Below are 22,622 nucleotides of genomic sequence, written 5' to 3'. Positions count from 1 at the left end.
CAAACTGAGCAGCCTAAACTCAGCAAATGTCGACGAGCTCTCCCTTTTCAGAAAAAGGCATTTTGTTTTTGTCCTAAAATCTATTTCCCCAATATGTGCCTCATCCCATGACTCAGCCCTTCTCATTCTAAGCTCTTACATTGTTATCAAGTCTTCCCCATATTTTAAGATTCAGACTATGCTTTAAGCCCTACAGGCTTTGGCTCTTGTTCTGCAGAGGTTTTTAGAACAAAAACTTCACTGTAGTAGCTCAATGGGTAGAAAGCCATAGAAACTAGAAATTAAAAACCTTGTCAGAAAAATCTCCTTATTTTATCCTGTTATACTCTCTTTATTACTGTTGTTAGAAAATATATGGGATGCGGCCAAAGTTGTACTTAAAGGAAAATACACAGTATAATAATATGAGCAAAAGCTTTTAGTTAGACTTAGGTTCAAAATGTCCCTGCTCTGCTACTTACCAGCCTTGGAGAAATTCTTTAATCTCAAGACTTAATTGCATCAACTATAAATAGTGTTAATAATATTACAGTTTATCTTTGAACAACGCGGTAGTTAGAGGCACTGACCACCCCCATGCAGTCAAAAATCTGTGTATAACTTTTGATGCTTTGAAAACTTAACTAATAGACTACCATTGGCCAGAAGTCTTACTAATAACATAGTCGATTAACACACATTTTATATATCATGTACTATATACTGTAAGGTAAGCTGGAAAAGAGAAAATATTATTAAGAAAATCATAAAGAGAAAATACAGGGCAGCCTGGATTGCTCAGTGGTTTAGCGCTGCCTTCGGCCCAGGGCATGATCCTGGAGACCCAGAACCAAATCCCACGTCCGGCTCCCTGCATGGAGCCTACTTCCCCTATGCCTGTGTCTCTGTCTCTCTCTGTCTCTCTCTCTCTGTGTCTCTTATGAATAAATAAGTAAAATCTTAAAAAAAAAAAAAAAAAAAGAAGAGAAAATACATTTATTGTACTGTTCCTTGTTTATATATATAAAAAAAATCCATGTGTAAGTGAATCCACTCAGTTCAAACCTGTGTTGTTTAAGGTCAACTGTATTTGCTTCATAGAGGGGTTGTGAGAATTGTGTGAGATAATTCCTTTAAAGCACTTAGTACTATGCCTGTGTAAAAGGAATCCTTGGACAATCTGGAGAAAGTGGTCCAAGAAACTTTTGGTCATTCTTGGCCACTTATCACATGACTATTCTTCCAGTAGGAACTGTCAATAGAAGAGTATGATACACAAGGCTCAGGCTGTGTTGGTCCAATGAGATAATAGATGTAAGATGTAACTGAGCATGGAGTGTCTTCTTAGATTTTATATTTTGCTGATTTGCAGGATAGTATTCCTGATAACATATAGACCAAGTTCATCTCTCAATGCTCCAAATGAGAAAGAAAAGCTGTTGTTAGATGACATCACTGTCAATGTTGGATAAGAGGAAAGTAGGAAGGTAGAAGGGAGAGAAATAGTCACAACATCATATCCGTAGAGCTAAACGGTAGACGAGCCTCTTATTGTCCTCCCTTCCTAGGAGAGAGACCTCATCTGAAAACAAGTAAGGAGAGAAACTTCACCATCAAAGGGTCAAGAAAAAATATATAGTGACTTACTATTACTTAATCCTTTGAAAATAAAGGGACTTTAAGGAAAATCCCTTCTTACTGATAATCTGTATTGTTATAGATTGAATGCTTGTGTCCCTCTAAAATTTGTATGTTGAAATCTAGTCTCCAGTGTGACAGCATTTGGAGATGGGCCTTTGGACGATCTTAGGTCATGAGGTGGGACGTCCTCATGAATGGGACTTGTGCCCTTGTAAGAGAACCAAGAGAATTCCCTCTTCCCTTCTGCCATGTGAACATAAAACTAGAAGTCAGACTGAACTCAGAAGAGGGCCCTTCTCAGAACTCAACCTACTAGCATCCTGATCTTAGACTTCCAGCACCCAGAACTGTGAGAAATAGGTTTCTGTTGTTTATAAGCCACCCAGTTGATGGTAGGTTGTTAGAGCAGCCCAAGCTGACTTAACCATGTCTCTTAGAATTTTGGACCTTACATTTACTAAGTTATAGAAACAATCTATTACCTAATTTGGGGTCTGGAAAGAGAAGGCTATCCCTTGATCTTTGATTTAAAAATGCCCCTAAGATGGCCTAAAATATGACTGATGCTCAATAAATTTTAAATATTATTATACTATTTATTTTAAAAAATATTTTATTTACTTATTTAATGTATATATAGAGAGGCAGCGAGTGAGAGGGCAGGGAGAGGGAGAGAGGGAATCTCAAGAACACTCCACATTGAACATGGAGCCCGACTTGGGGCTCCATCCCAGGACTCTGAGATGATGACCTGAGCCAAAACCAACAGTCAGACACTTAACCTACTGTGCTACCCAGGTGCCCCATATACTTATTTTAAAAGAAAAAAAAAATAAACTAAGCGTTGGATGAAAGGAATTAGACAAATTACAAAAAATAAAGAAAAGAACCATAAATATTGAACTATAGTTAGTGAATGAATGCGGAAATATTTGGGGGCAAAATGTATTGATGATTGCAACTTACTTTGAAACACAAAAAAATAAGATGGATGGAAAGATGAATAAATAGTGATAAAGCAAATATACTAAAACATTTATTGTAGAACCTCAATGGCGAATATACGGATTTTCAGTTTCAAGTTGTCTATAAGGTTGAAATCTTCCATAATAAAGTATTTAAAAATTGAGTAAATAAATTAATATAGTTAACAGGAAATTATGTATTAGAAAACAGAAAAAGAGCTGAATTGAAAAATACATCCTAGAGCTGGAAAGCATAGAAAATAGATAAAACTCTACAAAATCAAATCAATAAAAAAGTCTAAAGTTGGAGAGAAAAATCAAATGTACTATATTAGTAATAAAAGAAAAGAGGATATAATCTCTTCTCAGGAGTGTTCAGATAGATAAAATTGTCATCTCTCCACTAGTAGTTTTTCTGGATTGGGCAATTACAAATTTTTTATTTTTATTTTATTTTTAAGATTTTATTTATTTATTTATTTATTTATTTATTTATTTATTTAATTTGTTTATTTATTCACGAGAGACACACACACACACAGAGAGGCAGAGACACAGACAGAGGGAGAAGCAGGCTCCATGCAGGGAGCCCGATGTGGGACTCGATCCCAGGACTCCAGGATCATGCCCTGGGCCAAAGGCAGACGCTAAACAGCTGAGCCACCCAGGGATCCCCGGAAATTACAAATTACTAAGATTTATTTAAAAGAGAAAAAAATAGGACGCCTGGGTGGCTCAGTGGTTGAGTGCCTATCTGGCTCAGAGTGTGATCCTGAGGTCTGAGACTGAGTCCCGCATCGGGCTCCCTGCATAGAGTCTGCTTCTCTCTCTACTTGTGTCTCTGCCTCGCTCTGTGTCTCTCATGAATGAATGGATAAAATCTTTAAAAAAAAAAGAAAAAAAATCTAAAAGAACCAATATAGTCATTTGTAAAAATGGAAAATAATATTGCTTACTCAAATAGAGACGGACCCAGTTAGATTTGCAGCCAAGTTCTGTCAAACCTTTGAGAGACAGATGATTCTTATACCTTTTATATATTCTAAGGCATAGAAAACCCACCCTGTTCATTTAATGGAGCTAGAATGATCTTGATTCCATAATTTGAAAAGTATAGCAAATACAAAAAAATGTAGTGCAACATCACTTATGAAAATAAATGCTAGAGTCATCAAATTGAATCTAGTAGTGTATTATTTGAATAATACATTATGCCCAAATAAAATTTATATCAAGGGTATAAGGATGGTTTCACATTAAGAAATATATTCAGTTTATATTAATAAGTCAAAGGAAAACATAAACAGAGGCTAAATGAGTCTTTGATACAATTCAATATTCATTACTGAGTTTTTTTTTAAAACCCTCCCAATAAAGTATAGCCCCCTGAAACAAACAGTAAGAGTTGTCATACTTGAACATGTCACGCTTAACAGTAAAATAATGGATATTCCCATTAAAGTCAAGGACATAATGAGGTTTCCAGCTATCATCACTGTTATTCGACTTGGTTCTGGGAGTTCTAACCAATACTAGGGCAACAGAAAGATATAAGAAGCATGGATATTGGAAGGGAGAGAGAAGGAGCTATAAGCTTCCTCCTGGAAAAACCTAAGAAAAGCCGTTAAATTAATATAAAATTTAAAAAATAATAGCCAGAACCAAAAAATACTTTAAAAAAATCAATAGGGGGCGCTTGGGTGGCTCAGTCTGTTAAGCATTGACTTTTTTTTTTTTTTTTTTTAAGATTTTACTTATTTATTCATGAGAGACAGAGAGAGAGAGAGAGAGAGAGAGAGAGAGAGGCAGAGACACAGGCAGAGGGAGAAGCAGGCTCCATGCAGGGAGCCTGACGTAGGACTCAATCCCAGGTCTGCAGGATCAGGCCCTGGGCTGTAGGCAGTGCTAAACTGCTGAGCCCCCGGGCTACCCCAAGCATTGACTCTTGATTTTGGCTCAGGTCATCATCTCAGGGTCCTGAGATTGAGCCCAATGCACGCTCTGCACTCAGTGGGGAGGCTGCTTGAGGTTCTCTCTCTCTCCCTCTTTCCCTAGCTCTGCTGGCACTCTCTGTCTTGTGCATGCTGTCTCTCAAATCAATAAATAATAGCTTTTTTACATAGCATCAATAACCAGTTTGTATCATGGGGGCAAGTTAAGAATAGGAATGAAAGTAGCACTGCATTTTGGAAGCACTCGGTATAGATTCATTTCCTTAGACACATGGCCACATGCATTTTGAGGATCGCATCCCTTCCTCACAAGAACAGTCTGTGCTTTTAGCAACAAAACAAATGCTCACTCTTCCAGAGGGATGTTTGCTCCTCGAGGTTGCTTGCTGGTGGGGCAGGCGAGCTGGATCCAGAGCGCCCACCTCGCACACTACCCCAGCCCAGCCTAGGGTCTCAAGCGCTGCTGAGAGGAGGTATTTGTGTAAGGAAGGTGCAGAACGCTTGGGAGCCCTTGGAAGTGTCCTTCCTCAGGGAGGGGAGGGTGGGGAGTCTCTGAGCTGGGGAGAGATGCTGGGAGAGGAACCGGGAGGTGAGCAGCGTCAAGAAGGAAGGAACATGTAGGGGGACACCTCCAGAAGATGAAGCCGAGAGGCCTTCCCCACTGTGGGTGCGGTGCTGGAACAAGTGGGCAGATGCTGCCACACTTCCTCCTCCTCTGACTTGGCATTGCCCTGAGCTACTGTGCTGGTATCTTCTTTTTGCTCCACTTCCTTCCCTAAATTGTCTCAGCTGGGCTCTCCCTCAGGGAGGCTGAGCAGCACAGGGGCTCCCTTGCTCCCTTGTCCTCAGGTTTCTGACTGGGTTCAACAATGGATGGTTGGCTGGGTGGAGGAAATGGTGGTCCCTGTAGGGCTCTCCTTGTGTCCTGGTAACCAGCCCACCGCTTTGGGTATAGGGGCCCTATAGCCCCATGTTACGGCTGGCACCCTCATTCTCCCTGCAGTTTCTTACACTCTGCTCCCCACTTTGTAAATAGTCTCCTTATCAAGCTTTCCTCAAATGATCCTAATTGGGGGGTGCCACCTGTTTCCCTGCTGGGCCAGGGGCAACATGAAAGCTTAACTGCTGGCTCAGGAAAGCAACTACTCACATCTCCAGCAGAGTTCAGTGCCAGCTTGGTAGGAGGAAGGCAGGGGAGGTGGTACTCAGGGAGAGGTAGCATGTTATCTGATTAACCTAGTTAAGCCAAGTTCTAGCCAAGATGGGGCTTCCCCTCTGGCAGGAAAGGGCCAAACTAGCAGAGACAGTAGAGACATCCCAAATATGAAAGCCTGTTCTGAACTGCCCCTCACAGGGCTGTGAGGTAACCACCTCTGCCCCCATGTGGACAGAGGAGGGTCCTGTCCCAATTAGGTAGAGATCTTAGTACAGAGAAGGATTATGCACTCTCTGGTAGAGGCAGGGAGAGGAAGGAGCTTTGTGGGTAGCTTTTTCCTTTGTTTATATTTCCAGGTATTTTGGGGGAAGCAAATGTTATTTTTTATAATAGAAAATAACACAGTACACTTCATTTTGGAAAAATGAAAGTGTTTGTTTGGAGTTGGGGGTAGGGGTGCAGCATGCTTCTCCGTATGAAGGTTTCCTGCCTTACCTTTGCCTCCTACCAGCCTCATTTCCTGAGAAACTACTCGACCATTGACTTGCGTACTGTCTTTGTGCACATTTTGCTGTGGGTCATTGAGAGAACAAGACAAAAATCACTGCATAAACCGTCAAAAGTGCTGGAGAGCTGTTATCAGTTACTCTCATGGTTTCTATTGCTCCTTGGACTTGTCTCTCTGACCCCACCTAGTGTGCCTGCCTTGTCAGTCTGACCTGACATTGAACCTAGTTCACTCTGCCCCCCCCCCCCCCCCCATGTCCACCCTTATGGAGCTCTCCTACATGGCTGGCTCCATCCCTGAGCAGCACATATCCTGCCCCCTTGTGCCAGGAAAGCCTAGACCTGGCCTCAGGCCTTGGCCTTGCCCTGACTCGCTGTGTGACCCTTGGATGGTATTTCTGTTCTCTGGGCCTGTTTCTCTCTATGTACAAAGTAGAAATCTACCTCCCAGCCCCAAGATTGCTGGACTGGGGAAAGGAGCTTCCTGGGAATGATGCCTCTGCTGTCCCTTCCTCAGCTGGCTGGGCTCACAACTCAAGCCACTTCCATAGCTAGGAGACAGGGGGAGAGGAATATTCTGGAGCACGGCCTTCTGTTCCTTTGAGAAATAGAGCAGCCCAGGGCTGAGGGAAAACCATTAAATCAAATGAAGGAAAATAAAATGTCTTCTAGGGATTTTGTGCCAAGGCCATCAGCAATGCTGGCAGGCTTAACTTTCTTTGCCTGGTGGCTGAGGCTAAATCCGGAGAATGGAGGCTAGGCCTGGGGTGGGAGGCAGGGGAGGCTGGCACCTGGCCTGGCTCAGTGAATGTTTCTTCAGTAGAGTCCAGGATGTTCACAGGATGAAGAAAGCACAGTCTGATAACGAGATCAGTGGATGATCTCAAATCAAAGGTCTCCCCCGACGCTGAAGTCTGATGCACACCAGAGCTACGGAGGTCAGCTGGGATAGCCGGGAGGGCGAGGGCAGAGACCCTGGATGCCATTCTGGCCTGACAGTTGAGGCCAGCACATCCGATCTGCCTGATACCTCCCCTTCCTAACTTGTCGGATCCACTCTTGTGTCACAGGGACTCACACAGACTCTCCCGCTTCTGTACTTTTGCTCAAACTGTACCTGTTACCAAGAATGCATCTCCTAAAGACATCTGGCAAAGCCTTCCTATCAGGCCCTGCTCAAACCAAACCATATCTAAGAAGCCTCTGTCTTCTTTCTCTCCTCCTCCTAACTCCTCCCAAGGCATGCTGTTTGTACAATTAGATTATCCACTCCTGTGGTGTATGAGTAAACCGTAACCAACGGCAGTGCCACTCAGGAGATCTTCGCTGACCACCCTTCTAACCAGAAACAAATGTCCCAAAGCTTGTTTTGAAGATGGCTTAGTGACTGTGACTGGTGCCAATAGTGATACTATGCCAAGCTCACCAACTCACTGAGAAGTGAGCTTAGGCTAGAGGCCAAAGAGGTCTGTGGGGTTGAAATTTTAAAATAACCAGGGAAGAGGCCTGAGAAATGAAATGAGGCTGGTTAGATAACTTGAGGTAAGACTGAAGATACAGAGGCAATGTTGATATGGGGTTCTACTACCAAGCACAGCTGAGGGCAGTTACTAGAAAAGAAAAGTAAAACCGTTTTCATGTTTATACCCTAACAAGCTGAGACTGCCAAAAAACCTGGTTTTATCTTGAAGCAAATGCTGTTGCTGGCCTTTGCCTTCTTACTGATCTTCCTGGACTTTGACTCGGCTTGGGCAGCAGTGTACAGACCCTGACTAGCTATAGTCATGCTGCTCTCCTTGGCCAGTTGTCTAGGGCTGGGAATATGACCTGATCCTGGCCCAGGAGGCACAACAGACAACTGCTGAAGGATTTCCGAGAAGTATTTTTCTTACTCATAAGAGGCACTGGTGAAGGTACTTATGATTCTTGTCTTTCTTCTTGCTCATAAGGCTGTGCTTAAAGCTTAGCTTAGAGCTGAGACAACCACCAGGAAACCATGGCAGAGCTGTGATCTCTACCATGGACACAAAATGAGGATGTGGTGGCATGAGTGACATACATTTGCTATCCCTGTGCTATAGAAAACTGGTGATTTTGGAGAGATCAACCATTTAGTGTCGCCCAGTGACAAGACTTAAGCTCGGGTCCTCTGTCCTGGAGCCCTTGGGAAACTGCCTGATAGAACTGGTTCTGAAGTGAGGCATCCAGAAGTAAGCAGCATCTTCCTCAAGTTGGCCTGCTTCTTTTTGCACTAATGGATTTAAATTTTCTGCACTCATCACAGACTCTCCTTTTTGTTCCCATTTTTGTTCTTGTTTTAACAATTATTATTAGTCACTTTGAATAATTCCCTTTCTTAGCAGGTCAGCTTTCAGAGTACCCCCTTGGTTGTTACTGGGCTCTGGTGACTCTAGGTGTGTTCCTGGCCCAAGGGCGAGGCATTGCTGTGTGTTCACAGGTTGAACTGGTTTATGGCTCATGGCTTGTTAGAAAGACACTCCCCAGAGGACATATCAGAAGGCTTCTTCTAGGAAAAGGATTATTTCCTGAGAGAAATCCATTCTATCAGGTTGAGGTGGGACCAGAGCTCCTCTACATTTCCTTCTCTGCCACAGAGGTGGGCATGTGATCCAGGCTGGACCAATGACTCTCTTGGGATCCGTTCCTGTCCAATTATTTTCTGTAGACTGGACAGGGAGCTATTTCATTTGTTTTTCTGGTATCTTGGTTTCATTACCTATGGCCATTGAAACCTCTGGATCTTTCTCTGGAAACTACTTTTCATGTGGTTATCTCACGTTCTAAATTGTCCTCCTACAGACCCACCTCATCCTGAACTTCCAGGTCCTCCCTGCTAAAATTATGGGGGTGCAAGAACATCACTTCTTTCCTCCCACAGCCCAAGTTGTCTCCTACAGAATCCTGATTCAAGGCCTCTACCAGCTTGGCACACTCAGCTGTTAGAATGCTAGAGAGCTAGCCAGCGGGGGCTCCATCCTGCACTGGTGCTGGAAAGCCACCGACAATCATACACATGGCAGGCAGGGTGTGTTCGTCATAGCAACATGCAAGTGAGGCGAATTATCTCCCCAAACTGCCCTAACCTAGGATTGTTTTGCCCCTTACTATCTTCAGAGATCTCACAGTTGTATCATGAGAGCAGGAGCGACCTGTAGAGCTTTCTCTCCTTTAATATTTCCCTTCCCCTAAACCAAAGCACCTCTCTCATTCCTCTAGTTCCTTCTCAGAACACAAAACTACTGATTTTTTATAAAAAAAAATTTAGTCAGTCCTGGCTATTCTGATGAGAAACAACCTCCATGGTGGACTATATTATTGTTCCAAATACTCATGGTGCCTCCCCCAGCTCCATCCTTGCTGGCTCCCCCTACACCACCCCCCAAACCCACAAAGGATTATACCTCCCTACCTTTTGAACTCATGAGTGGCCATGTGACTTGCTTGGGACAGTAAGATGTAAGCAGAAATAAGAGAGTCACTTCTAAGCAGAGACCTAAGGGACAGCTGTGGTTCTGTCTCTTCCCCTCATCCTTTTGTTGTTGTTTTGCTTTTTGGCTTAAACAACAGATACTTATTTTCTCAAAGATCTGAAGGCTGGGGCAGCCCTGGTGGCGCAGCGGTTTGGTGCCGCCTGCGGCCTGGGGTGTGATCCTGGAGACCCGGGATCAAGTCCCACATTGGGCTCCCTGCATGGAGCCTGCTTCTCCCTCTCCCTGTGTCTCTGCCTCTTTCTCTGTGTGTCTATGAATAAATAAATAAAATCTTAAAAAAAAAAAAGATCTGAAGGCTGGAAGTCCAAGATCAGGATGTCAGCAGGGTCGGTTTCCTCTGAGGCCTCTCTCCTTAACTTGCAGATGGCTACTATCTTGATTTGTCCTCATGTGGTCTTTCCTCTGTGCACACACATATCTCCGGTACAATGTTCCTGGTGCCACCATGCCAGGCTTGGGGGTATGCTCTTCACCTGATTTTGTATATAGGGCTGACTGAAGATGGTGATTTCAGCGAAGTCTCCAGAGTTAAGTATGTCCACTATCAGCGGGACCTGGCTCATCCTCTCCATTTTCAGAATTATGACTTGGTCTGGGCTGAAGATCAAGTCAGCCAGCCATGCCTTCAGAAAATGCACCAATGGGTCTCCTAGTTCCTGCACAGGAATGCAGCACAGCTGGATGTGAATCCATGATGTGGTGGAAGTGGTGACCTCAGCAGCCTATCCGGGATCTGGGCAGGGGTCCATCGTCAGCCTGGGCCTTAGCGCCACCTGTGCTGTCGACCATGCTAGGACCGGCAGCCCAAGAGCAAGCTCCGAGTAGCTCCCCCAGAACTCCAGGCTCTTTCCTCCCACTTTGTGAGGACACTGGAATGGGTCCTGGAGTAAAGATGGTATAAAGCAGAAGTGCAGCTGACCCACAGTAAACATGTGATGGAAGTAAAATGAGAGCCTCTGTTGTTGTCAGCCATGGAGGTTTGGGGCCTCAGCCTCAGCTGATGGATAGAACTTCCCAGGCTCTAATCAATAGGCCCTCTGTCTCCAGAGCCCACAGTTCTCTCTGCCTCAGGATGTACCCTGGAGCTGCAACATTGGGTCCATGGCAGGGAAGTAGGACTGCGTAGTCTGTTCCTCGGTCTTGGAGGGCCTAAAGCTGGGAAGCTCTGTACTTGACTTCTTGCCACAGTATGCCCTCTGGTCATGCCTCATTCTCATCTGAGCAGCTCTGTTCCAGCTGTCCTGCTTTCCCAGGGCCCTTGGCTTGGAATAATAAAACTCCTATCATTTCTTCTTCCAGAGCAAAGGACATAGCTTACCCAAAAGTTATCAGTGGGTTTCATTTTAAATGTCCATACTGCTTGGAAGTACACATAGTCATATAAAATTATTTTTATTAAAATAGAAAAGCTTTCCAGTATATTGCATTGAAGACATTTATATAGAAAAAGCAATTGCAAAAAATATGCTACATCAGCACTGAGATATTCCGAAAGCTTTAAGTGCTCACTTTTAAACAATATTTTGGTATAATGAGCATATCCCTATATATTTCAAAAGGTACATATAATACTGAAAAAAATACTTCATGTAAAATCTAAGTTTAGGTGCATACAAACAAGAAGCATTACACTGAATAGCTTATTTCAAACTGTGAAACACATTCAAAGTATTCAATTACTTAGACAACATGCAAACATTTTAATACTTAGACTGACATTTTTAAATATATAAACCATGATTCTTTATAATTCTATATCAAAAAAGAAAGACAGAACATTTATCCACACTGTGCATATCACAAAAAGCAATGTGTCTTCATGAACGGAAAGTACTGGGTTAACATACATGATTGTCATTTTACAAATATGGCTATTTACCTTCTTCATAATAAAATAGAAATATCATGTATTATTTACATGAACTACTAATTATTTCACTTTTTGGCAAGTATATAAGTAGCAGCAATTGGTTTAAAGATTGATGTTTAAAAACTCTAAGTTTGACTCGGATGAATACCGAAGAATATATATCTGGTTAATATAAAAAATGCATAATGCAATACGCTTTGATGTGATATAACTTCTTCCTTTCACAAAAGTCATACACACATACACACATTAGTAACCACGGAGCTTACTGCTTGTAATGTATCATGTGAATGCCATTTCCTTAGCTGGCTTTGCTTCACACAATAGATGGGTTCCTGAATTAAATTTCTGTAAATTAAATTTGCCTGATGATTTATATGATAATTCCAAAGATGCACTATCTTTATTTTTCACTCTAACAGCAAGCTCTGCACGGTGACCCCTAGCTTCTAGATAGAGTAGTTAATTATCTGTAAACAAACACACGCACACATCAGGAGCGCCTTAATACTTAAAAGAACTTTGAAATGAAGTTTCTGGGTATGAAGCCTATAGTAAAGTGAGGTATCTTTTCTAAAAAAGTGATCATCTCACTTATCAATGATAATGAATTTGTTTTACGGTGGGAAGGACCCATCTAAGGAGCAAAGTATAAACTATTCTGATCCATCAAAAGCAGACATCCTCTTTTCATTAGTATTTGGAAGAACATATTTTAACATTTGTAAGAACAAAACAAAAACCCTAATATTGGCAGATTAAAAAAAATACTGTGTGGTGAACAGAGGTGACAAGTGCTTTTTCTCAGCCACTATTCAACTACAAACCAGGAGTCCTGCATGTCTTTCACCATGTAGAAAAATTCAATGGAGTAACATTTTGCACTTTTCAGGGGTGGTCAGTTACGTGTCCAGACCATGTGCAAGGCAGGGCCCAGGCTGAGGAGGAGGAGGTAGGAGGGGCAGAGGGCTCTGGCCTCGATGCCAGCTGATGGCACACTACTCGAGATCTGTACCTGGGAAATGATGAGGGCAGACAGAGGGACGTGGGATGCCAGAGTGGGGCTGTCAGAGTTGATAAGAGATTCGATCTTCTCTGCTTCTTTATTGCAAGCCTCAATCTGGAAGAGGATAATCACACTTTTAAAATCTAAAACCACAGAGCCAAAAAAATAAAAAATAAAAAATAAAACCACAGAGCCTGTGAAAAGGTCAAGTCAGACAAAATCCACATATATTCCAACAGGGAGAATATGCTTTCTCTGTCCTTCTTTTCTTAACCAAAGTCATATTTTAATATAGTCTTACTTTATTACACCAATAGTAACAGCATCACTGGAAATTAAATCAGAAAAGGAATGAGGCACAGCTCCACTGCCCTTACCCCTCATCCACAGTTAGACAGACATTATTACCTTCACAGTAACAGCCGCATTAACCATAGTCCCAGTCAATGAGCTTTTGGTGCCTCCTTACTCATCCCAGAGGAAAGCAATGAGGCTTTACTGAGCTTCCCGACTGCGGCAATTTACAAACCGCTTATATTCACCCCCTTCACTTGAGCCCCCACTGTTCTGATGCTGACACCTGGACCCACAGGAGTGAGGCTCACCTCTAGAATATGAGGAAGAAAAATGGGGTACGTGAGACCAGTCCCCGTGGGCTTCTCCTCCCGTAGGAGCATAGCCCTCATGAGACAGGTATCTGCTGCATGACCTATATCAGCCACTTCCCTCCCTAGGCCTCAGCCACTTCATCTGTACCTAAGCAGATGCCTTCCATGTCTACATTCTCTGAGCTACCTCTCAGTCTCTCTGGTCTGCCACCCATTCTGCTGTCAGATGTGTGCCTGGCCTCAACCACCTGGAAAGTGATCCCCCAGTATAGTTCTGTTCTCCAGAGGCTGCCTGGATTTTCTCCCTCCTGCCCTCCTTAACTTTCCAAATGCTTCCATTTCCTCCCCACTCTTAAGTCCTCCAAACGTGAAAGTGACAAGAAGGTTGCACAAGGCATGCTGAGCCCCACCTGCAAAGCTTTTGGATAATGATCGACAGGAATGATCAGGATCACAATTTCAGATTCAATACTGAAGTATCCAAATACGTCACACTGTGGGACAGATACGTGCATGCGGATTTTCTGAAGTATTTCCAGAACTGTAATTGGCTTTTTGTTTGTTACCTGGAAAGAAAAACTTTGTTACTTGAATAAAAGAGGAATTTCTTATTACTGCCTAGGCTGCCTTGCTACCTTGTCTATTAGAACCCCTAAGTGTGGGGCCCCAAAAGGGGCCCTGCTGGCTGAATTCTAAATCTCTCGGGTCCATTCCCAAGGGCTTTTGTCTGACTGCTGAGCTTTGTAGCCAAGATAAACACTCTCATCAGAAGACCCCCAGCCCCTTTTAAGGGACTGTTCTGAGCTGGGAGCCACAGGGAAATAATTAAAGTCTTCCCAGAAAAACACAGGTGTTTCAATGTAAATGGGGATAATTTTCTAGGTAGTGGCAAGTGTTGGCTGGAGCCCTGTCTCCACAGAAGTGGAGCAGAAGTGACGGTACAGAAAAGGGAAAGGGCAAAGTCACCACAGGAAGGTGACAGGCTCTGGAAGCACCCCCCAGGAAGAATGGGGACTGTGAGGTGAGGGCAGGCAGCACTGAAATAATCTGGGCATCTACCAGCCTCTGGCTGCTTGGTTCTGCCTCCAGCCCTCACTCTACATACTATGCAAGCAGGGGACCTTGTCTAAGGTAGGCTCAGGTGGTGTTGTGCAGAGCAAAGTTACCAAACAGCCGAGGTGTAGAGGAAAGGAACACAGCATTGGGTGCCAGACAGCCTGAGCTCAAACCCTAGTTTTCCTACATATGAGCTATACAGGGTTGGACAAGTCACTTTTCTGTGAATTACTTTCTTCCTCTATAAATGGGACAACACATTCTACTCTGCAGGATTAAGGAGAGGTTTATCAATATGGTTTCAACAGTACCGGGCACATAAAGCAATTTACCTTAGCAATAGTATCCAGTTTTTCTTTGTCAAATAAAACTCTTAACATTCCAGCACATAATGGGCAACAAGCACCTGTATAACAGAAACCATTTTATATGTGTTCAGAATTAGAAAATGAGAATTCAAAATAGTAGCTGAAATAACCAACCCTTCATTTTGTGTGAGGTGAGTTGTAGCTGTCCTCTCTGATGACTGTACTTTTAGATATATTCCCTGACCAATCTGGATCTTATTATCTATACATTTACTCAAATCCTTCCTCCACATCCTTTATTACTTCTCAGGGGGAGGTGCGGTGGCCTAAGACAGCAGAGAGAACTGGCCTTTCAAGAGGTGTGGGGCCTGGACCCTGTCCTGTCTCAAAACCGACTGTGATCCTGTGCAAGTGCTTTCCTGGGCCTTTGATTTCCTGTCTGCAGAACAAGAGAGCAGATGTTCTAGGGATCCCATGAGTGTTTGATTCAAATTTAATTTTAAAAATTATTTTAAGCTGTTAAAAAACAATAACAAAATAGCAGAACATAGTCTCCAGGAGGAAAGAGGCTTTTTTTTTCTCACTGCTGTGCCCCCATGCCTAGAAGAGTCTCTAGCATACGGCTGAAGCTCGAGAAACATTTGATGAATCCAGGGATGGAGGAATGAACTTGTTAGACTCCAGATTAACCTGTTGTGTGCAGGATAAAGTCTTTTCTGTTACCTCTGTTTAACTGAAAAGTACAGCACTATGAAGCAAGTAGCCTAAGAAAACTTACTACTTACAACAGTCTATGAAATAAGACTTTTTTGATTATATGCAACTAGATGCTAAGGCCAATCTAAGACCACTATCTTATGTTTCTCTGAATTTCAAATGTTTGTGTTCATCAAAAGTATTTCAATTATTCATTCTTTAATTACTTATTCTTTATTCATTAACTACTAGTTCTTTGTTCATTAACTTTATAATGAATAAACTTTTTGCATTTGAATGAAATAGTACCTTATCTGTTTATATATTGGTGTTTGCTGGGAATTGGCCTGAAAAAAGTTTGCCATATATTGTTTGTATTTATTTATGTCTATTTATTTTTAAGTAATCTCTACACCCAACATGGGGCTCAGACTCACAAACCTGAGATCAAGAGTTACATGCTCTTTTGACTGAGCCAGCCATGCACCCTTGCTATTTGTTTTAAATCCAATGGATAAGATGATGTCTAAGGTAAACTACAGCATTTTAAAGTAGACCCAAAGCAATACATCTAATCAGCATCAGGTAAAGCTAAGACTTTTTTTTTTTTTTTTTTTTTAGGATTTTATTTATTTATTTAGAAAGAGAAAAGGAGAGCAGGGGTGGGGGAAGGGGCAGAGGGAGGAGGACAGAGAGAATCTCAAACTGGCTCTGTACTCAGCATGGAGTTCAACTCAGGGCTGGATCCCATGACCTCGTGATCATGATCATCTGAGCCGAAATCAAGAGAAGGATTGATTACCCAACGGAGCCACCCAGGTGCCCCAAGCCAAACTTTCTGAAAAACTTAAGTAAATAGGTCAACCCTCAGTTCTGAGTGACCTACTCTATGGAGGTGTATAAGCAGGTCTCCCCAGTCCCACCCTTGCCCTACTCCAAATCCTGCCACCTACCTGGTGGGATGATGGGTTTGCACTCAGTCACAGAGAGTGAAGGACACTTCACAGCAGCACACTCGGCTACAGAACCGTACTCTGAGAGGACCCCGACAGCCTGGCAGGGCCCGTAGTAATCGACTGCTACACGATCTGAGTATGCAGCACACACGCTACTATAGGTTTCCCCATTGTGCCCACAGATGGGCTCTGTGGCTCTGCAGAAGGGCTGACAACAAAGCACATTTAGCCTGTAAACCTCTATAGTACATTTTTTCTAACCAAGAGTACAGAATAGAAAGGAAAAAGACACAGGTATAAAATTCCAGGACCCTCTTAGTTAAGCTCCTAAACTTCAGGTTGGGGGTGGGGTCAATAGGGCTGTCTTGAGATGAATTGAAATGATGACTCTGAGCCTCTCTGTGACTTGGGTGCTTATTCCTTGTGAACGGATATGAGATACTGCCCCCCTTCACCCCAGACTTCTATTATTCCAGAAATACCTGTTTGAAGAAAACAAGATCAATCTTCATGAAAATTCAGAAGCCTAATCATTTCATGCTGAGTATGGGATAGGCAGAGGGAAGAGTGGAGAGATCAGTGGGGCAGAGACTCTGGCCCCATCAGGTAGGTTAGGACAAGTAAGACAAAGCTTATAGTCAGTGAGAGGGAACAAATAGGAAGAAAAGACTGGGAATTCAGGGTAGATGGTATCAGTGTACTTGGAACACCAGCTCTGAGGGAAAACAAACCTAAGAAGACAAGCTGAAGCAATTTTCCTGCTGGTGAAGACCAGGATATGAGAAGCAATCATGTCAGGTGTTGGTTGGCTACAGGCAGGGGATGCCATGCAGTGATACATGTAAAAGGTTGAGAGATAAATTGATGTAAAAAGACTAAGTCTTGGAGAAATTTTCACTTACTCTTCAGTAGTATGAGTGGGACTTCAGTGGAAAGAGTGGGAAGGGACTGTTTTCTTGGTGTTTTTAACTTGCATTCTTCCCAGGCTGTTTTCTAATGATGGCCACAGAAGGGGAAGTGAAAACGTTACTGATGCGTACTAGGGGTGTGTAACTTCGTATTCTCTTCCTAATGGTGGTCGGCAGGAAGCCACTTGATTCTTGCTTGTCCACTAGACGTACAGAGGTATAAGCACTAGCAAGAAGGCCCTCCAGAGTTAGGAGAAAAAACCAGTCTTGGGATGGCTCATTTTAGTTCTTTAGATTTGATAGAATTCACAAAGACTCCCAAGTGGTATTACTGCTGCCTCACCCATATAAGATCAGAAACTGATTTTAGGCTCAGTGTGCTTGAGTTATGTCAGCCAAACAACTGTACCTGGCAAGGGCCTTTGTATAAGAGGCTTTGCCCCCTCTGGTACAAAGTGCAGAGATTGCTGTGCTCCATGTGGTTTGTGTCACAGACAGGATCGCGAACCTGGTCACAGGTGAGCTGTCTTGGCAAACACTCATATTGGTTACATCCAAATTTATCAAAAGTCGTCAGGCAAACTTGTGGTTTGGGTATGCATCTGAAAAACACAAGTGTGACACCATCAGCCAATGCTGGGAGGGGCAATGATGGGGCCAGTAAGGCACTGACAAGGTACAAAAAGTTGAGGAAAAATCAAGAGGGAAATCAGAAACAGTCCCTATCCCCAAGAACTTACGTAAGGGGGAGAGTCAAGCATGCATACAAAGTGAGCTAGTAAGTTACACACAAAATCTCTTGGGAATGAGTCATTCTGATTTGGGAGCCTGGAGGGAGCAACAGGAGGAAGCGGTGTCCTGGCTGCCACCTGGAGCATAAGGAGGACTGCATAGGCCTGCCAGGCTGACAGAGCAGCATGAGCAAAGGTGTGATGCTAGGGACAGTGCTAGAGGAAAGGGGTAGTGACCCTGAGGGCAGGAACCAAGGTCATGGGGATAAAAGTGGCATGATATGAGGCCATCAGGTGGGTTGGGGTTTGATGCTAGAGGCCTTTTAGTCAATAATAAATGAAGCATTTTCTGGGTTTCATTTTCAGCTTGGCTAATATGAGTCTGTCTTAAGAGAAGGCTTTTTAGTATGTGCTGAGAAATTCAAGCTTCTGTGTTTATGGACTGAGGACCTGCCACCGGCTGGCTGCAATTCACAGAGAGAATGCCACCCCTGTAGCTGGGTTTTCCTAGTCACATCAGGGCCTTGCTTTATTCTCAATTTCTGAACTTCTTCAGAGGGGATGGATATGATAGCTCTTCTTTAGACTTTTCTGTTCTTTCATTTCTATATTGGGCATTTATAACTTTCTGTAAGAAGACCTATTAAAATCTTTAGCTTTCACTGGGCATTTGAAATAACAGAATATACAAATATTAGGTCTATAAAATAAAAGCAGAAGAATTTAGCCACTAGCATTATTTTAATTTCAAAGGAAATTACTTCTCTTTTTAGGGATAAGCCTCCTGCTCTGAAATGACCACCACTATGGCCACCTTTTCTGACAAGATTTAAGTTAGAATGCATATGGTTATGGTTTTTTTGGAAATTGAAGACATTTGAAAAGAAATAATGGAAAAGAATATTTAGAACTTACTATCCATTAACATGGAGGGATGAAAACCAAGGATATCAGGAGACATTTGGTAATTTTTGAAGTAAAAACTATCAATTCTGAGTACAGAGAAGTAAGATCCATTGGAAAGTTGAGAATCCAAGGAGCTAAATTAAACATGATTAGGGCAGGAATTCTGTCTTGCTTATTGTATCCTAGCGTTTAGAAAGATGGCTGGTACATCAGGAGATATTTGATGAATGAATACAACTTTGTATTTTTTAAACAATTATATTTTGAACAGATAACACAAGCCCATGGTGAAACTGAAAAGATACAAAACCGTGTATAGTGGAAAATAAGTCTATCTCCTTCTCTTCCATCCCAGCCACCCTAACCCTTTCCCAGAGACAGCTACTATTATTAATTTCTTGTTTAGTCTTCCAGAGATCCTTTATGTAAGTATAAACATTTATATATGCTGAGTCAAGAGTATGTCCATTCAAAATTTTGATAGGCTTGGCCAAGTTGCCTTCCATAGAGAATGTACCAACCCTCCCTTCCCCCCCTTGGGTGGGAGTGGAAGTGCCTGTTTCCTTACATTATGTTGTCAGTTTTTTTATCTTTGTCAATCTGGTAGATGGAAAATGATGTATAATTGTAGTTTTAATTTAATTTTCATTTTTCTTAATATGAGATAGGTGAAGCATTGTGGTACACTGGCTGGATGTTCACCAAATTCATTTAATTTTCTTCCTGGGCACATATCTAGATTATATTTCCCAGGTTTCCTGGCAGTAGTTGTGGCCAAATTATTGAGTTCTACGTAGGGGAATATGGCTGGAAGTAGAGGTGAATGAATGTCAGTTTTATTTATTTTTCTTAAAAATTTATTATTTTTAAATTTTATTTATTTTAAAAAAGATTTTATTTATTTATTCATGAGAGACACAGAGAAAGAGAGGCAGAGACATAGGCAGAGGGAGAAGCAGACGCCCTGCAGAGAGCCTGACATGGGACTCGATCCTGGAACTCCAGGGTCACACCCTGAGTCGAAGGCAGACACTCAACTGCTGAGCCACTGAGGTGCCCCTTTCTTAAAAATTTATATATTTATTCATGAGAGACAGAGAGAGAGAGGGAGGTAGAGACAGAGGGAGAAGCAGGCTCCCACAGAGCAGGGAACCCAATTCAGGACTCGATCCCAGCACCCTGGGATCATGACCTGAGGCGAAGGCAGACGCTTAACTGACTGAGCCACTGAGGCACCCTGAATGTCACTTTTAAATCTGGCCTATAAAAACTTCTCAAGAGCAACCTTCTCCATCTTCCTTCTCTTATCAGCTGGCCAGATGGAAAAGGTATGGAGGACTATGAGTCTGCAGAAGCTGGGAGTCAAGAGACGGAGAGATCTTAAGTTTCTGAATCACTATGTGGAAAACCACCTGCTGAACACACAAATGGATTATATTTGAACTTCTATTATATTAAGGTACTGATATTTTTGTGTTTGTATATACTAGTTAGAGTTACTCTAACTAATAAAAGCTTCTTTTTAAATGTTTAAAAACTATTTGTGCTTTTCTACGTCTATATCTTTGGTTCATTTTTCTATTAGGTTTTTTATTTTTGCCCATTTTTAAGTTAGGCTGCTGATCTTTTTCATGTTGATTTGTAGGGACTCTTTATATTGTAAGGACATCAGCCCTCTCTCTGTGATATTCTTTCTAGTTTGTCATTTGTTATCATGCAGAAAGTTTTCATTTTCATGTAGCTGTGATTTTCAATCTTTTCTTTTTATATTGGTTTTATATTATTTTCAATCTTTTCTTTTTATATTGGTTTTATATTATACCCAGCAAGACCTTCCCACTTTAAGATTTTATTGTTATAAGAGTGAAACAACCTTGTTCAGAAGGGTTAGCTAATAGAGAAAACAAATGAACAAACAAATACCAAAACAACCCTCAAGTTACCTTTCAACACACTGTATTACCCTATCAGCTTATTTCTTATTCCCAGTATGCTGTCTTCTTTCCATAGGAAATTTTTGGGCTTTTTTCAAGGTATAAACTTTGCCAGATGGGTGATCAGTTCTCTTTGCCATTTCTTTTAATGTGTGACAATCTTCCCCTTGCTTTGTACTGCATCAGGGTTTTCAGGATGGAGAACCAATTGCTTTTTTTCTACAACATCCTTCACAAGGAGAGGATGTATCCTGTTCAGGTCTCCGAGAAGGCTAGTAAAACTTCTGTTCTAGAACCCTAAATGAATCTGCAGGACTCCTGCCCTATGGCTCCTTCATTAAGTCTAGGTCAACTGTACTTTCAGTTCATGAGGAAACTGCAGAGAAAGAAGCCCCTAAACAAATAACTTCACATAAAACTGAAGTTGCATTTCCAGAGATTTCTCATGTCCAGTCCCTAAAATAGAGATAGATAAGTAGAAGAAAATATCCATTACTATCAGGTATAAATAGCTAATACTGAGAATACATCCATTTCTCTCATCTTATTTGCTACCATTCTGTGCCTCACACTTTCCGTTTTGGTCTTATAGAAGTGCTATAGCTCCTGGGAGATACCATGTTATTTCCTCATTTCTAGCAGCCAAGATCTTTGCTCCTGTTGTTCTTTCTACTTTCACCAACACCACCTTTCCTCCACTGTCAATCTTGCTAGCAATTTCCTCCTCATTTTTTAGTTGAGTATTACATCCTCTAGAGGCTTTCCTAGAACTCCCCCAGGCTGCATCAACTCCACTCTGGGCCCCCAATCATAGATAGTATGTTACCAAACAGCTTTACATGGCTCTTTCCCTGTAGACTCCAAACTCTTTAGGGCAGAGGTCTTCTTAACTCATCTTTGTATTTCACTGGGTTGTATATAATAGATGCTTAGTAAGTGCTGATCTCCAGTTGAAAAGATAAGGAGCTATTGGGGAAGATTGTGGTAGAGTAGGAGGACCCTAGGTTCACCTCATCCCACAAATATATTAGTTAACTATCAAACCATCCTAAATACTCTAGAAATCAATCTGAAGACTAGCAGAACAAACTCCACAACTAAAGGTAGAGAAGATGGTAGGAAGTCCAGAGACATGGCTTGGGAGAGAAATGGATTGTGGCCCCTTGTGGTGGGGAGGCAGCCACAGTTGTGGAGAAAGGTGAGAGACAAACTAGTACACAGGGGAGTGCATGGAGGAAACAAATCCCCAGAGCAATTGAATTGGAAGGCAAGAGGGACCGAATTTTGTGAGTTCTTCCACCAGTGAGGCTTAAAGCCTGGAATTTTATTTTATTTTATTTTTTATTTTTTTTAGATATTTATTTATTTATTTATTTATTTATTTATTTATTTATTTATTTATTCATAGAGACACAGAGAGAGAGAGAGGCAGAGACACAGGCAGAGGGAGAAGCAGGCACCATGCAGAGAGCCTGACGTGGGACTCGATCCAGGGTCTCCAGGATCACGCCCTGGGCTGCAGGCGGCGCCAAACCGCTGCACCACTGGGGCTGCCCAAAGTCTGGAATTTTATTTATTTATTTATTTATTTATTTATTATTATTTTTTTAATTTTTATTTATTTATGATAGTCACACAGAGAGAGAGAGAGAGAGGCAAAGACACAGGCAGAGGGAGAAGCAGGCTCCATGCACCGGGAGCCCGACGTGGGATTCGATCCCGGGTCTCCAGGATCGCACCCTGGGCCAAAGGCAGGCGCCAAACCGCTGCGCCACCCAGGGATCCCCAAAGTCTGGAATTTTAAAGGTCAACGTGCTTGGCTCTGGGAGAGCTCAGAGGACATTGAAGTTGTTCTTGAAGAAAAGGCAGGGAAAATAGCTTGCAGACATATTGTGGAAACAGCAATCTGAAGAGTACCTGGGCACACAGTA

At 42.3% G+C, this 22,622-nt stretch overlaps 1 protein-coding gene across 1 annotated transcript in view; it reads right to left on the bottom strand.

The window, feature by feature from the left end:
- Positions 1-12,300: 12,300 nt before the first annotated feature.
- The window catches only part of RECK (reversion inducing cysteine rich protein with kazal motifs), a 75,498-nt gene continuing 65,176 nt past the window's right edge, over positions 12,301-22,622 (bottom strand). Inside the window, 5 exon segments of the mRNA NM_001002985.1 lie at positions 12,301-12,702; positions 13,607-13,762; positions 14,585-14,658; positions 16,210-16,420; positions 17,530-17,722. Of these exon segments, the coding sequence (NP_001002985.1) occupies positions 12,481-12,702; positions 13,607-13,762; positions 14,585-14,658; positions 16,210-16,420; positions 17,530-17,722 (856 nt within the window). The 3' untranslated portion in view covers positions 12,301-12,480.

The sequence above is a fragment of the Canis lupus genome, chromosome 11 (assembly GCF_011100685.1).
Source record: "Canis lupus familiaris isolate Mischka breed German Shepherd chromosome 11, alternate assembly UU_Cfam_GSD_1.0, whole genome shotgun sequence".
Taxonomy (NCBI): domain Eukaryota; kingdom Metazoa; phylum Chordata; class Mammalia; order Carnivora; family Canidae; genus Canis; species Canis lupus.
This window is presented reverse-complemented; position numbering and strand designations above follow the sequence as displayed.